Genomic DNA, 14,897 nt, shown 5'->3' on the forward strand with positions numbered 1-14,897 from the left:
GGCTGCAATTTTCATTTTTCTCATAGATTTTTAAAATCCCATAGACATAAATTTAGACACAAATTGTGTCTTAAACAGTGAAGCAATGAAGATTTATTCTTTACTGCAGATTCAGTAAGTGAGAGTCTTTTTCCTGGGCATTATCCTTCCTCTTTCCCTCTATTCATAAAAAGGTTCATTTCCACATGATTTTTTTCTATATTATATGTCTGCTTAAAGAAATGGGGTATAACAATGGCTGGGCTGTTATGTAGAAAACTCAATCAATAAATTCCATTGTTAAACAGTGAAATTAATTTCACAAATGTTTGCTGGGCACTGGCTACATGTTGGAGTTGAAAGTGCACTAAAATATAAATATAAGGTGAATAAAACAAGCTACCTTGAACATTGCTATTCCAAAAACAGTATGAGCCATAAGCTATGGAGCTTCTGTCTCATGCTATGCAGTGTTTTAGCTATTTTACATGCATTTTCTCATTCTACCCTTTTCTTAGAAAGGAAGAACTACTATTATTATTCCCAAGTTGTATAGAGCTTATGCAGATCCATCCATTCGGCATACATACCTCTGAAACAAACAAGCAAACCCCATAGCCACCTGGCCATTTTCCAGCTCACTGGGTTGGTGTTGGGAAGGCATACCATTTCTGGCACCTAATAAACACAGCCAAAGAGCCAACAGTAATAGCATTCCACATCAGCAACCCCATGGGAATGTCAGTCCAGTCTTAGAGACAAGAAAACTGAATCTCAAAAAGGTTAAGTAAGGCCCCACTACTAGTAAGTGTTGAACTGACACTGAACTCAGGCCACCTCATGTGACGCTTTGCCAAATACCCAATCCTTCTGAGACTTGTCATAGATAAACTCACTAACAAAGAGCCTTACTCTCTCCTGGACTCAGGTGTTGTAGCTGTGGATGAAAAGTCTTTTTGGCCTATTTTAGCATCCAGATTCCTTTTCTTCAAGTTCCACAGTGATGACTCCCTCTTTGGCCATATTTCTTCGAAGTATGCCTAAAAGTAAGAAGGTTCAGTCACCCTGGAGCCATCTCTTCCTCTTGAACTTAGGAATTCCTCCACAGACACCGCCCCCCCCCACCCCCGCCCGGTGTCCTGGCAGGAAGCTTGAGTCCTGTCCAGAAGCAGAGTTTGCCTGGCCACCCTCACCATGGAAATGTGTTGCTACACCAAGTGCACTTCCATCTCCTGCTGATAGAGAGCAGCTGGTGGTCACGGCTATTAACCTGAGCTCTAATTAGGGTGGTTTTCCTAATGAGGAAAAGAGTGTGATCCTAATTAGTAATTTTCCATCTTTGTCTCAATAGGTATCCCCCAGTCAAAGCAATCAGCTAGCCTCATCATCCTGGTTCCATTGCCAAAGAATAACCATTCTGTAAAACCAGCAAAAGTGAAGATGGTTAAGGACACAGGAGAGCAGAAAGCTTTTATGTGCTGCTAATGAACTGCATTTTCCTCCCCCAACTCATGTCTTAGGTCCGCGGCACTAGGATGGTTGGTTCTGACATGGTGGTGACAGTTGAATTCACCAATCCTCTAAAAGAAACTCTGCGAAATGTTTGGATATACCTGGATGGTCCTGGAGTGACAAAACCAATGAGGAAGATGTTCCGGTAAGGCCTGGGGTGGGGACTGAGAAGGTGAGAAGTGACGTGGGCAGGCTTATCTTTCTCTGTCTTTTCCCAACTTACATATAATGCCCAAGGAATGTGTCTGAGAAGCTGCTGCCTTCTTATTGGCCATTTCTATGAGTCATGGGGTAAAAGTAGGGTTGACTTGACTGGCACTTCCATCATTTAATCCATAAAACCACCCTAATGAGGGTGCTATTAGCATCTCCCTTGAGGTAGTAGAGGAGTTTGAAGCTTTGAGGGGTTGGCTGATTTGGCCCAAGTTTCACAACTTATAAGAGTAGTGTCAGGTGCCTGGGTGGCTCAGTCAGTTAAGCGTCCCACTTTGGCTCAGGTCATGATCTTGCAGTCCATGGGTTTGGGCCTCAGGTCAGGCTCTGTGCTGACAGCTCAGAGCCTGGATCCTGCTTCAGATTCTGTCTCCCTCTCTCTCTACTCCTCCCCCACTCACACTGTTTCTCTCTCTCAAAAATAAATAAACATAAAAAAAAATGTAGTGCCAAGATTCAGACTCGGAGTGGCTGATTCAGAACCTAAGTCTCAAGCATTGTGCCCTGCCACCTCCTCATGTGGCAGTGCTACTAATATCTATTGAGTACCTACTATGTGGCAGATATGATGCTGAAAGATGTCCCTTTGCAAGGGTCCTTTCTTCCCAACGCCACCCCACAGATTTTGCCGACACATGCACTCTAGAACTGTTCCTTTCAACAGAATAAAGGTGAGCCTCAAGACTTGCAGACTGGGTTCTCAGGGGACCTCAGGCTCTGTGATAATAAGAATGAAATCGCTTCATCCATGCCTAGTGCAATTGGGTTGTGCGCTACAGTTTCTGGGACTTCTACTGACAAAGAGTATCACCCAACAACACAGCCCATTTCATGGTCAGGTAGCTCCAATTGTTAGGAAAAAATTCTACCTCTTGATCCTACCCAGTGATCCTGTCATTTTGATTGGCACAGAACAAAGCTCAACTCTCTTCCACCTGGTGCCCTGCAAACAACTGTCACATTTCTCCATACCTCCCCTGACTTCATCCCTCTGACCCCTGATGGGGCTTCAGCTTCCCCCATCTCCCACCTAACTCCAGTTTGTCAGGGCTTCTCTGAAATTGTGACACCCAGAATGGATCCCAATCTTTGAGGTTTATTACTTTCATTTCTACCACAAATAAGTCCCTGTCAGCATCAATCAATCTAGCATATTTCCTGTGGGTGACCTTCTAAAATAGAGAAGGGGAGGTGGAGGGCTGCGGAAAGTGCCTGATGATGTTAGGAATATCTTCAATGTGCTTTCTGAAAGCGACTTCTGAATCTGTGGGACCAGGCCAAGGCCTCATTCACCCCTTCTGGGATGCCTTTAAAGAACACTTTGCCCACTAAGTGCTCTCTGCATTTCTTTTAAGTTACAGTGCTCACAGCCTTTGCAATCCCATTGTCCAAGAAATGCCTGCTGCCCATGAATGCAATAAACAACAGAGAAAATAATTTGAGTGCTTTTTAAAGGATGCAAGCACAAAACATAACACGCTTCCTGTGCTAATAGGAAAGTTGCAGGAAAAAAAAATTAAATTAGAAATCATCTGCAGCCACAGGGAGAGGTCAGCAGTGATAGCCTTGCTTTTGTCAGAACCGATAGCCTTACTCGCCCCTTCTCACACCTTCCCACTTGAATCAGATGCAAGAATCACTCAGGCAAAGTGAAACAAGTTTGTTCTTCAAAACAGCCCCCTGCTGCATCCAATTTTTCCTTCTCAGACGGTAACCCCAGAAGCTTCATCTGAAGCTACCAGAACCCCCTGGTCCCTGTACACCTTGGCTATGCCCCAAATCCCACCTTGATCACAGGCCAATGCATGAAAAAAGACCATCTGTGTGTTAGAAGAAAGATTAATCATCACATGGTGTAAAGACCCACCATTTGGAAGGCATAGGTCTCCAAGTGGGTTGAGTGTCTAGGCATTTATTGTTACTATCTTACATTGGGGTAGTGAAGTGGAGTGAATCATGGAAAGGATGGAAGAGTCCAGTCCCTACATGGACACAAGGCAAATGCCCTGCCCACACTCTTTTTTAAGGTACTATTGGTACTTACTTCCAACACACTGGTCTATTGCAGATAGATAACAGACAGAAAGCCAGGTCCTCAATCTGTTTTGGGAATCTAGATCCATAGGGTGGATCTCTCAATGCAAGGGTAGCTTTATTTCTCCTAGACTGTCAAACATTGGAAAGAACTTGAGAGAGAAAATGTTTAATACCTAGGGTGGGCTTGGGACTTTGGAAAGAGTACTATTCTCTCTGTCTCCTCCTGACTCCAGCACACACATTCACAACTAAGACCTGAGCCAGCCAGCACCCACATCCATATTGTCAGATAATTACAAGAACTCCAGGGTACCCTCTCCTGCCAAGATCTGATCTAGAGTGGCAGATCCATGTAACAACTTGGACCCTTAAAAAGAGCAATTCTGCAGAATCAGAATCCTTCGTAAGAGTGTATTCCTTTCTAGGATACACATCTTGAATCAAGAGAATCACTACCCCTACCTATCCACCCACATTCCTGCCAGGGCCCTAGAAGGCAAGGGGTCTCAAGCTCAAAGCAGGGAGCCTGGAAGGCAGGAGCCAGAAAACATGCAATTGAACTAGGAACAAGGAAGGCAGTGCTGCTTGTTCCTTGTTCAGGGTAAGACCCAACTGTGCTCCGAGATGGTTTACCTGTCTGCCTTCTCCCACCGCCTCCCTCCTATCTCAGATGCTTGGAAGTGCTTGCCCCCACAGACTCTCAGCTTTCAAGTTTCTGCACTTGATCCTTCCAGAGCATCAAATAATTCATCTTCCAGATTCATTTTTCTCTTTAAAAAATGATCAGGTTCAGTAAGTTATTTCAAGAGAAAAGTTCCCTGACTTTGTAAATTTTGTTTTAAATTTTGAGTTTCTCAAGTAGGACAGAAGCTGAGGGCTAGACACACAGAGAACAACCCATAGATAGTTGCAGTTTATTGTAATAATAATCCCATTTGCCTGCGTGCGTTCAAGATGATAAATGGCCAGCATATCCTGATAGCTCAGCACATTAACCGAGAACCATTTATCACAACATCTATCCCCAGGCAAATAGGATTATTCCAGTATTACTCCACTTACCAATATGGGTAAATGATTCTTTTCTCTTTCTGTACATAGTTATCTGTAAGTAAATGCATACTTAGACATGCAAGTGTATCTTCATTTATGAGTATCTTTGTATGATTCTCTTGAGTAGGCATGTATACATGTATGAGATACATGTACAAATATCATTATGGGACTGAGTATAAGAGTAAGAACCAATAACAAAGTGAAGCTTGGGGATTATAGTTTCTGTTGGAGGTAGTCACCTGCATTACATGGCCCCAGACCAGATCCTTAAGCAGGATGACTATTTTGCTAAGTGTTTCTGATTGATCACTTGGGGAAACTAGGGAAGAAAGAATGAATGGACCAGGGTAAAAATAGCACAGCTCTTGAGAAATAAATATCTCAAAACATGTATTCATATTGAATTAATCACTGTAAATTAAGGACAGAGGACTGTTGCTCTGCAAACAGGCAGGGGGAGCTTACTTTCCTAGTTACATTACAGAGAGTTCAGGCAGAGGAAGCAATGACCACAAAGGGGATTGTGGTAATAATAATAACAATAGCAACAACAACAGTAATACTTTTATAAACAACACTGGGCACTTTACCATATTTTGCCATGCTTCCAAGTGCAGTACAAATAGTAATTCACCACCACCCTCCCCCCACTCTATTCAATATCCCACAGTGTCTGCTTTTTATAGGTGAAGAAACCCATGGTGAGGTCAATGTTTTTCAAACTTTGAATCGTAAAATCAACTTACTGAGTTTGAACAACACCTATATAGGTGATGTGTGTGCACTTTTCACATAATTTGCCTATTATATAATGGATGGAAATAGTGTATAGAATCACATTTATAAAGAACAAAAATAAGGAGGGGCGCCTGGGTGGCGCAGTCGGTTAAGTGTCCGACTTCAGCCAGGTCACGATCTCGCGGTCCGTGAGTTCGAGCCCCGCGTCGGGCTCTGGGCTGATGGCTCAGAGCCTGGAGCCTGTTTCTGATTCTGTGTCTCCCTCTCTCTCTGCCCCTCCCCCATTCATGCTCTGTCTCTCTCTGTCCCAAAAATAAATAAACGTTGAAAAAAAATTTTTTTTAAAAAGAACAAAAATAAGGAAAATAATTAGCAAATACCAAATTAACACATTTAGACCAGTAGTGTCAAAGTCAATGCCTAGAGCAGCTCCAAAGTGAGGAATCCCCAAGGACTTAGATGCCTTTCCCAATTCACTGGGCACAGAGATAAGAGTTTGAAAAGAATTTCTTATTTAGTGCCTAGATTTCTAAGATTTGGGGCATTTCCCCTTTTTATTCCAGAGGATGTACACCCACAGCCAGCTAAAATACATAGATTTTAGCTCTATTTAAGGAAATTTGGGCGTTCTAAGTTTATATAGAATAGGTTAAACACAGGTATGGGGCTCCATATTTCTCCTTGTACTTTGGCTCTGCTTAAAGTGATGCTCTATGGCCCTGGCACCCAGGGACAAATGGGGGCTTACATAGCTGAGGTCTTTGAACCACTCCAGACTTTCCTTGACAGTTCCCCTTCCTTGTAACCACCCCAGTCTGAAGCTAGAGCATCCCCAGCTCTTTTGGTCTCTCAGCCCCTTCATGGTACTAGTAGTAAGTGCCATCCATTAGGGATGTATTCACAGAATGCCTCTGTACAACATGTTCCTCATTTCTGAGCATGAGCACACTCTTCATGTCCCCCAGCATATCTTTGTTCTTCCATGGTCTGGGCCATCAGACTGTGACTGTGGAGGATTCCATAGGATATAATCTTCCTTGCCTGTAAAATGAAGTCACTAGACTAAATGATTTCTAAGTCCTTTCTAATTCTGATGCGCTGTGCCTCAATAATCCCATGAAAGCAGGTCCCTTTTCTAATATACACATGGTGGTATATTCATCTCCCCAGTGCTCTCCCAGAGAAATGTTGGCCCAAGATTCCCTGCAAAGACACCCAGCACATACCCTCCCTGAGGGTCAGAGAGCAAAGACCAGGAATCCTCCATGAACAATACTGTAAGAAGCTCTTAATATTGAATAAAAGGGCATCTGTCTTGCTTGTGAAAAAAACAAAAAACCAAAAAACCAAAAAGCAAGTGCGGTGGTCAGAAAACTCATCTTTTGGCAGATATTGTATGAAATACAATAGTAGAAAGAGCATGAATTTGGGAATCAGAACATCTTGAGTCCAAAGCTCACCTCTGTCTATTAATAGCTGTGTGAACTTGGAAAATTGCTTCGCTTGTTTATCCCTCCACTTTTTTTTCTTTTCTTTCTTTTCTTTTCTTCCCTTTTCTTTTCTTTTCTTTTCTTTTCTTTTTCTTTTCTTCTTTGATAAAGAGAGAGCATGAGAGCTGGGGAAGGGGCAAAGGGAGAGAGAGAGAGAGAGAGAGGAATCTCAAACAGGCTCCATGCCCAGTGCATATCCCGACCTGGGGCTCAACCTCATAACCATGAGATCATGACCTGAATGGAAAGCAAAAGTTGGACCCTTAACCAACTGAGCCACCCATATACCCCTTCCTCCATTTTTATTAACTATTAAATATGTTAAATAGTATCTATCTCAAAGGACTATCATGTATATAAAACCTACATGTAACTTCCTCCTGAGGCTTCAATAGGGTGATATATGTGAAGCATCCAGAGAAGCCTAAATCCCCTCAACCCCGATTGACCTCAGTCATTCACTGGAGTGGGCTTGACCATGAAGCTTAGGAAAACCTCAGAAATAGGCTGAAAAGGAAGAGGAGAATACTAGAACCATTAAAGGTCAGTCCCATTATCAGGATGGATACAAATGAGTAGCAGAAAAGTGCATGGTCAAAGGGACCCATTTTGTTGGTTAAACAGGATTATGAATTATAGAGCATGCAAATACTCCATCAGTTGGCAGCAGGTAAGGTTATGTTCTAGATCTTTGGCCTGGGAAAAATGTCTACTCCAAGGGAATTGGCAATAACTAATTAGATTATCAGGACCTCAGCAAAGGCAGCTGGAGATTCAGCTAGGAGTCTAATCCAGGAGAGAACCAGAGTGGCCCAGAGTGAGCCAAAGGAGATTAGTCACATCCATGAGGCTGCTGTAGAGGCTGGAGGACAACCTAGAATTCAGTTGGCTCATGGCTGGTGGGAGGCTCAGCCCCAGCTTCACTACACGTCTACTGGGTGGCCGGTTGATGCATTCAAGTGGAAGGAACCATGATCCAATGGGTCTGTCTCTAGCACATCCCCATCTAGAGGCCTTATTTGCATCAGAACTTTTGGAATCAGCCCTTTGTCTTCTAACCACCATCCACTGAGAGAAGGAGAGCGTATGAATCAGGCAGGTGTTCTTACTGCTTCCTGATCAAGGTGGGAACTGGATCTGCCTCTCTGAAGAGTAAAACCTTTCCTCTCTTTTCCATCCTTTCAGTGAAATCCGGCCCAACTCCACTGTGCAATGGGAAGAAGTTTGTCGACCCTGGGTGTCTGGCCCTCGGAAGCTGATAGCTAGCATGACCAGTGACTCCCTGAGACACGTGTATGGCGAGCTGGAGTTGCAGATTCAGAGACGACCTTCTGTGTAAATGCGCAGGGGGCTGAGATGGACCCAGGCACTGAGCTCCTTGCAGCCTTGGCTAAGTAAATTCTAATGCAAAAAATAGCTCTTGCTTTAACTTAGGTGTGAAGACCCAGCCAGGATTGCATGGGGCTCCAGAGTGGAGATGCCATGTATTTCAAACACAACTTTTCAGTATGACTATTCAATATGGAAGTTAGTTTTTAATCACTCCACCTTCCAAAGAATTCTGAGCATTAGCTTTAATTAAGCTCTAATTAAGCTCTCATAGCTCATAAGAGTAAAAGTCATTTATCATCACAAATGGCTGCAGCTCCAAATATCAGAGGACTTCATTTAACAAGGGGATTTGCTCAATACCTGGCTTCATGTAAAACAAGACTCTGATTTCCCATTCAGCCTTTTGGAGGTAGTATACTCCCCAAAAGGGAGAGAAGCACATGATTTGGGCCCTAGAATTCTATTCCCCCTTTTTGGAATTAGATTCTACTCTCTGTGTCAGAATATTTTTCCCAGGAATTGAGTACAACATCATTTTTCTTCTTGGCAAAGCCAGGGCAAGGTCTTTCATGTTGCACCTGCAGCAAAGCAACTGCCTGCCAAATTTCACAGATTTACCTTCTGAGAAGATGTGGCCCCATATTAACAAATTGCATTTGTGGGAAACTTAATCACCTACGAGGAGATAAGATAGCAGGTGCAATACTCAGATCTATTAAATAATGTAATTTTATGGTGAGTTCTATAGGAGGTGTCACACTGTGGCCTGATCAGCAGGAACCAATATCCCTTACTTTAACTCTTTTGGGACCACAATACTATAAAGTAACAAGGCTGATTTGGGACAGGGAGAATGATGAATTAATCTCCTTAATTAGTGATTATACTTCATGTGTCTCTCTGGGATCCTTTCCTTCACACAATAATGTCAGCCCAAGTACATTTTTAGAGATAGAATAAGCCCTAGAAGTTGGAGACTCTGGCAGATTTGGTGGACAGACATGTGGAAGGATGAGCAGCCACTAATTTCCTATTGTCCTTCATATCACTCATGTTGAGACATCAGCTCAGGACTCAACCACTGAAAGGTAATATGGACTCCATCTTGCAAATAGCCAGTGCTGCCACAGACCCAATGACAGAGGATGCTAACAACATTTGTATTATGCTCCAAGATTCCAACAGGCAAGGCTATCTACTATGGATTTGCAAGCCTGACTTATGGCCAAAATTACCCATCGATAATGCCTAAGGTGTGATTCTTAACAAAAACAAAAACAAAGTGGGAAAAGCCATAGTGGAATTTTCTGATCTATATAACCACATTTATAAGCCTTTGAGACTGTTCCCAGCACCAGGAATCCATGAAGAGTAGGGGTCACCTCTATAGTTGCATCATACCTAATTCTATTAAGTAATCTCCCAGCCTTCCAATACTCAATTTTAAAATGAAACGCATTTTGCTATACTGTTAAACTGGCTTCATAGAGTGTATTCTTATTAACTAGAGTGTAATCGAAGCTTCAAATAAAGTTCATCTGATTGTGTTTGCATCTTCACAGAAGTGAACACTTTTTTATTTTTTTAATTAATTTATTTATTTTTGAGAGAGAGTGAGAGGGGGAGGGGAAGGAGAGAGAGGGAGAGAGGGAATCTCAAGCAGGCTGTGCACCGTCGGCATGGAGCCCGATGTGGGGCTCAAACTCACAAACCATGAGATCATGACTTGAGCTGAAACAAAGAGTTGGACGCTTAACTGACTGAGCCACCCAGGTGCCGCCAGAACTGAACACTTTTAATTTTCAATACAACATACTACTCACCACAAGTGCTGAAGAAACCACCCTTCCTTAGCAGTAGGTAACTGACTTTGCAAGGAAAACAAGCATCTCTCCTTTAAAGGAAATTACTTTAGTCAGTACTCATGTCAGTTAGCTTTCCTTACTGCTCTCTTTACATTTTATTAACCGCATTCACCAAAGGAAGAAGTATACGTATTTAGTTCAAAACCAGCTTGAGAAACTGCAAAATCTCTGTAGATACTTTTTCATGAATGCTCTCCTGCATCATTATGGTGAATCAGCGGACAAACCAGCATGGATACCTATCATAATGAATACCTTTTTTGGTCTTAGAACAGAGGTGGAAAATATATGGCAAGTGTGTATGGGAGATCTTACATTCATGGCCAACATCACTGAATAATTGCAACTCAGATAAGACCTCAGAATTCTCCTCCACACAGTACTCCAGGCAGCTATTACCAACTGATTTAGAGTTGGCACTCAAAATAAAACCTATTCATCATGCCTAAGAGCCAGCCCATCCCCTCTGACAACTGGGATTCTACACTGTATAATAATGTTGCAGCTCTAAAAATCATTTTAGCGGTGGTAACAAGCAATGAATCTCAGCACCAGAGACTCTGAATTCTAGACTTTGCCTGTGCTAGTCCCCTGTGCTTCTGAACAAATCTTTATTTGTGTTTATAGCCTCAATAACCAAAGAAGGATAACAATACTTATGTTATCACAAGATTCTTCTGGGGGATATATCAAGCAAAACTTCACAACAACACATGCAAAACTATAAATAGATGGTAGACAATGAAATAGGTAGATAGGTAGATGAGATAGATAATAGATGATAGATAGATGATAGATAGATAGATAGATAGAGATAGGAGAGATTGTATGAATACATATAATTACAAGTAATTTCACTTCATCAACCCCGTAAAAGAAGTAAATGTAATTATTTCCAGCCTGTTGTTGCAGAACCCAGAAAGGCCTAGGAAGCTATGAATCATGGTAAATCAAGGTACGGATAGGAGCAACCAGTGAAATCTACCCCTGGTTTACTATATTTTCTTTAAATATTTTGTCTCCCAAAGTTTGTAAGAATATTGAATTAAAATCCCAGGGTCATGGGATGGAGCCCCACTTAAGATTCATTCTCTCTCTCTCTCTCTCTCTCTCTCTGCCCCCCTTCCCCACTTGCACTCTCTCTTTAAAATAATTTTTTTTAAAAAAGGTGAGAAAGGTAGCATGTCAAGGGAGCTGTCCATTTCAAAGACTGATACAAGTATATTACAGACAACTTCCTAGAAGCTGAAATTTGGGCAACCAAGTAATTACCATTGGTAGAGACTGATGAAGACCAGGATCTTATTCTTAGGGCCATTCTCACTGCTGTCTTAAAGACAAACTCTCCAAGTGAGTCAACTGCTTCTACAGATACTCCTTCCCACCTTAGGACAAGTGTTTCCTTTGTTTTCAGCATTTCAACTGTTTCACCTTCTTAAGTCTCTGTAGAAGAATGAAAACAAGATAACAAAAACATCTTTTGAGTATGTCTGTCAGAAATCTGTCTATAAAAACAAACACGTGAATAACTGAGAAGAAAAAAAACAAAGACCTCCACTGCAGCAGGATGAGTGACTAAGAGACTGTGCTCACCTCAAGTGCCAGGAGTTACACTGAGCATTTTTTAGCTCCAAAGACAATAGACATTTTTTAAAAGATGCTTGGTCAGCTTGCTGCTGATACAATTAGTGAACCCCCATTAATTTTCACACTAATCATTGTTCTAGGACTTAAGTAATTATTTAAGCAATGTTTCACCAGCCCTGAAACTAATTCAAACATAAGGGGTCCTAATAAGTATTTCCTATTAGTGAAAATAAGTACCCAAAATACAAAAAAAAAAAAAGCATACTTTCCTCTTCTTTTTGGTTTGAGCAAGTTTAGACAGTGAGGAAACATAGCATGAAAAATAATTACAATCAGACTTAGAGTTTGTTACCTAAAAATTGTAGATTATAGAATACCATAAAATTGTCATCACTGCTCCTATTGAGTGGTGGTGTCCACCTTCCCTCCCCTCAACTCTAGGTGGTCTCTATGATTACTTTGACTGATAGAATGTGGTAGAAACAATGCTACCAGTTATATGGCCCAGGCCTTGGGAGACTGGTGGCTTTCATTTCTTCAATCCTGAAATCCTTTCCATAGAAGACCTGAGCTGCCATGTAAAAGCTCAACTACTTTTAGACTGCCATCCTAGAGAAACTACATTCAATGCTCTGGTCAACCATCATAGATGAACTCAGCCTTCCAGCAACCTCCACCAAAGCACCAGACAAGATAATGAAGCCATCTTAGCCCCCACCCCCATCCCAGACCAACTCATCCACCAGCAGAGTGCCACTGAGTAACCTCAGTCACTTAGAGCAGAATAATCACTATGCCAAGCCTTGCCCAAATTCCTGACTCATCAAATCATGAGAGATGACAAAATGGTTGTTGTTTTACATCACTGAATTTGAGGTTATCTGCAATGCAGTAAGATGAAACCGGAGTACTTAACCCAACAATCTCAGAAAGGATAGCAATTTACTGATTAACAGCTTTTTTTGATTTGGGGAAATGCTATGTTTTTGAACTTCATCTTTTCTTTCCAAAAATATATAGTGATATATAGTTTGCTGTTACTCGACAACTTCCATGTATTGGAAGAGACCTAAACATGTATTCTTCCAAGTTTAATAATTTAAATATTGCCAGTTCCTTCAACTCTTCCTTTTAAGCTATGGTTTTTTGGGACCTTCATCAGCTTCCTCAAGGATTGGTTAGATGCTGTAACTTGAAGATGAAAGAGAAGGCACAACAAAAAGGCTGATACTGCTCTCTCACAGCGACTTAGGAAGTAGGACCATTCCACTAAGAACCTCAAAGAGCAGGTCAAATCCTCTACTACCCCCATAAACCCAGCCTCCCCATGAGCTGAAGTACTGGGAAACAGTCTGGTCATGAACCTACATGCCATTGTTTTCTCCCTGAATGTTCAAAAATGCCTTGATTTGCATATAGGTCTACACTGATTTAGCTCTAAACTACTTGAAACAAAATGGAATGAAATAATTTATTTTTCTATTAGTTATACCTAAACCCAAAATTTGTGGCTACTATTACAGGTAAGCTGGATAATGGCCTGAAACCTGAAGTTTCTGGTTAAAGATGAGAAACTAGCCAATTGATGTTAGAGCAGTCTTACCCTCTAGAAATGTGTCCTCAGCACTCACTAGTGGTGATAATGAGTAGCTATCCTCCTGCCCAACCTCTCATCTACAAGGGCCTTTCGGCCACAGTGAGGCTCCCCATTTTTGTGCTGTCTTTCACCAAAACATCCAAAACCCACAGAAGGCCTATATCCAGGTGGCTCCCTGAGATCCCTGACAGAAGGCACTGGGAGTAGTCAATCCCTGTTGTTCTTGCCCATGCTCATCAATACCACACAGCCCTCAGAAAGCAGAGGGGCACCTGCTTTTCCATTCTATACCTTTTCCTCAAAAGAGAGATTCCTAAGCTTAGTAGAGCATCCCTTGATATCGCAAACCATGACATTTAATATGGATTGTGAATAGTTTCCTACCATAATGACATTGATCACTTTTCCTTTACTGTTTCTGGGGTAGTTTCTTAAGGTTAACGTTACCCATATTTCAGATTTGGACAACTATATCATCTGGGGATTTTCAAGTGAGAAGTTCACCCTCCCACCAAGTATTCCCCTACCCAAACCATGCCTGTCTAGGCTGAAGTGCCCATGGTATTAGCCTGGTGTTGCCAAACTTGATTTTTGTACATCTCTTTTGGTATAGACACAAGGCCAAGCTTATGAGTATTTTTTCTTTTGTCTTGGCTATAACCATGAATTCAAAAAATATGACTCTAATAAAGGAATCTGCCTTTTATGCTGGTAATTAAAATGCTAGGTATCTTCAATAACATTCTAATTAACTTTATTGAGTATACAATGCTAAAAGCCCATATAGATCAACAAAGTGTTATTACTGATATAAAATTGAAAAATAAGTGTAATACAGCAAAATCTCTCTCTATGTTGAAAAACAATAGGCTTCCATGATATCTTCACTAGTAATGTTAAGCAGAAAGTGACAGCTATTATCTTGGAAAGGTATAATAAAATAAATAAATAAATAAATAAATAAATAAAAGCATGGGCTCACCTAAATAACCCAAATAGTGAAAATATAATATAAAAGTACTCTACTTCCATCATTTCTTTTCGTTAATCCTGCTTATCTCCAAAAAAAAATCTAATTTAAGCAGAGCCACGGTATCTATGTATCCTAACTTGTGCTTAATGTTTTGTTCTGTTAGTACTCATTATATGTAAAATAATAACACATAATGAAATCCTGGCTATATGTTGCTTTTCAAAAATTAATACATTAGATAATTAGGTATCCAAAAGGTTACCTTCACTGTTATTATTTTTTCATTGGTGTTATTACTAATAAAACATGCTGTTTATATCCCATGGCACCCTTGGTCCTGTGCTGAATTGAGCAGCAGTGAAGAGTCCTGCCCTGTCAAAAATAGTGACTGATCCAGGGTTCTTCTGGTGACAATGTAGAATTTGAAAAACTACTTGGCAGTATCTACTAAATCCGAATACATGTTGTGACCCAGTAATTCAACTCCTAGGTATATTTCTGATAGAAATATGTACATA

General features: G+C 41.2%; 1 protein-coding gene across 2 annotated transcripts in view; it reads left to right on the top strand.

Annotated features, from left to right (window-relative positions):
* The window catches only part of F13A1 (coagulation factor XIII A chain), a 251,342-nt gene that overhangs the window by 154,322 nt on the left and 82,123 nt on the right, over positions 1–14,897 (top strand). The window contains exons 14-15 of one of the 2 annotated variants that reach the window (XM_043590885.1): positions 1,500–1,636; positions 8,211–9,916. In XM_043590885.1, the coding sequence (XP_043446820.1) occupies positions 1,500–1,636; positions 8,211–8,364 (291 nt within the window). In that variant the 3' untranslated portion in view covers positions 8,365–9,916. Of the gene's footprint in view, positions 1–1,499; positions 1,637–8,210; positions 9,917–14,897 lie in introns of those variants that run through there. The other variant, XM_043590884.1, reaches the window with a different exon arrangement.

The sequence above is a fragment of the Prionailurus bengalensis genome, chromosome B2 (genome assembly GCF_016509475.1).
Source record: "Prionailurus bengalensis isolate Pbe53 chromosome B2, Fcat_Pben_1.1_paternal_pri, whole genome shotgun sequence".
Classification (NCBI taxonomy): Eukaryota; Metazoa; Chordata; class Mammalia; order Carnivora; family Felidae; genus Prionailurus; species Prionailurus bengalensis.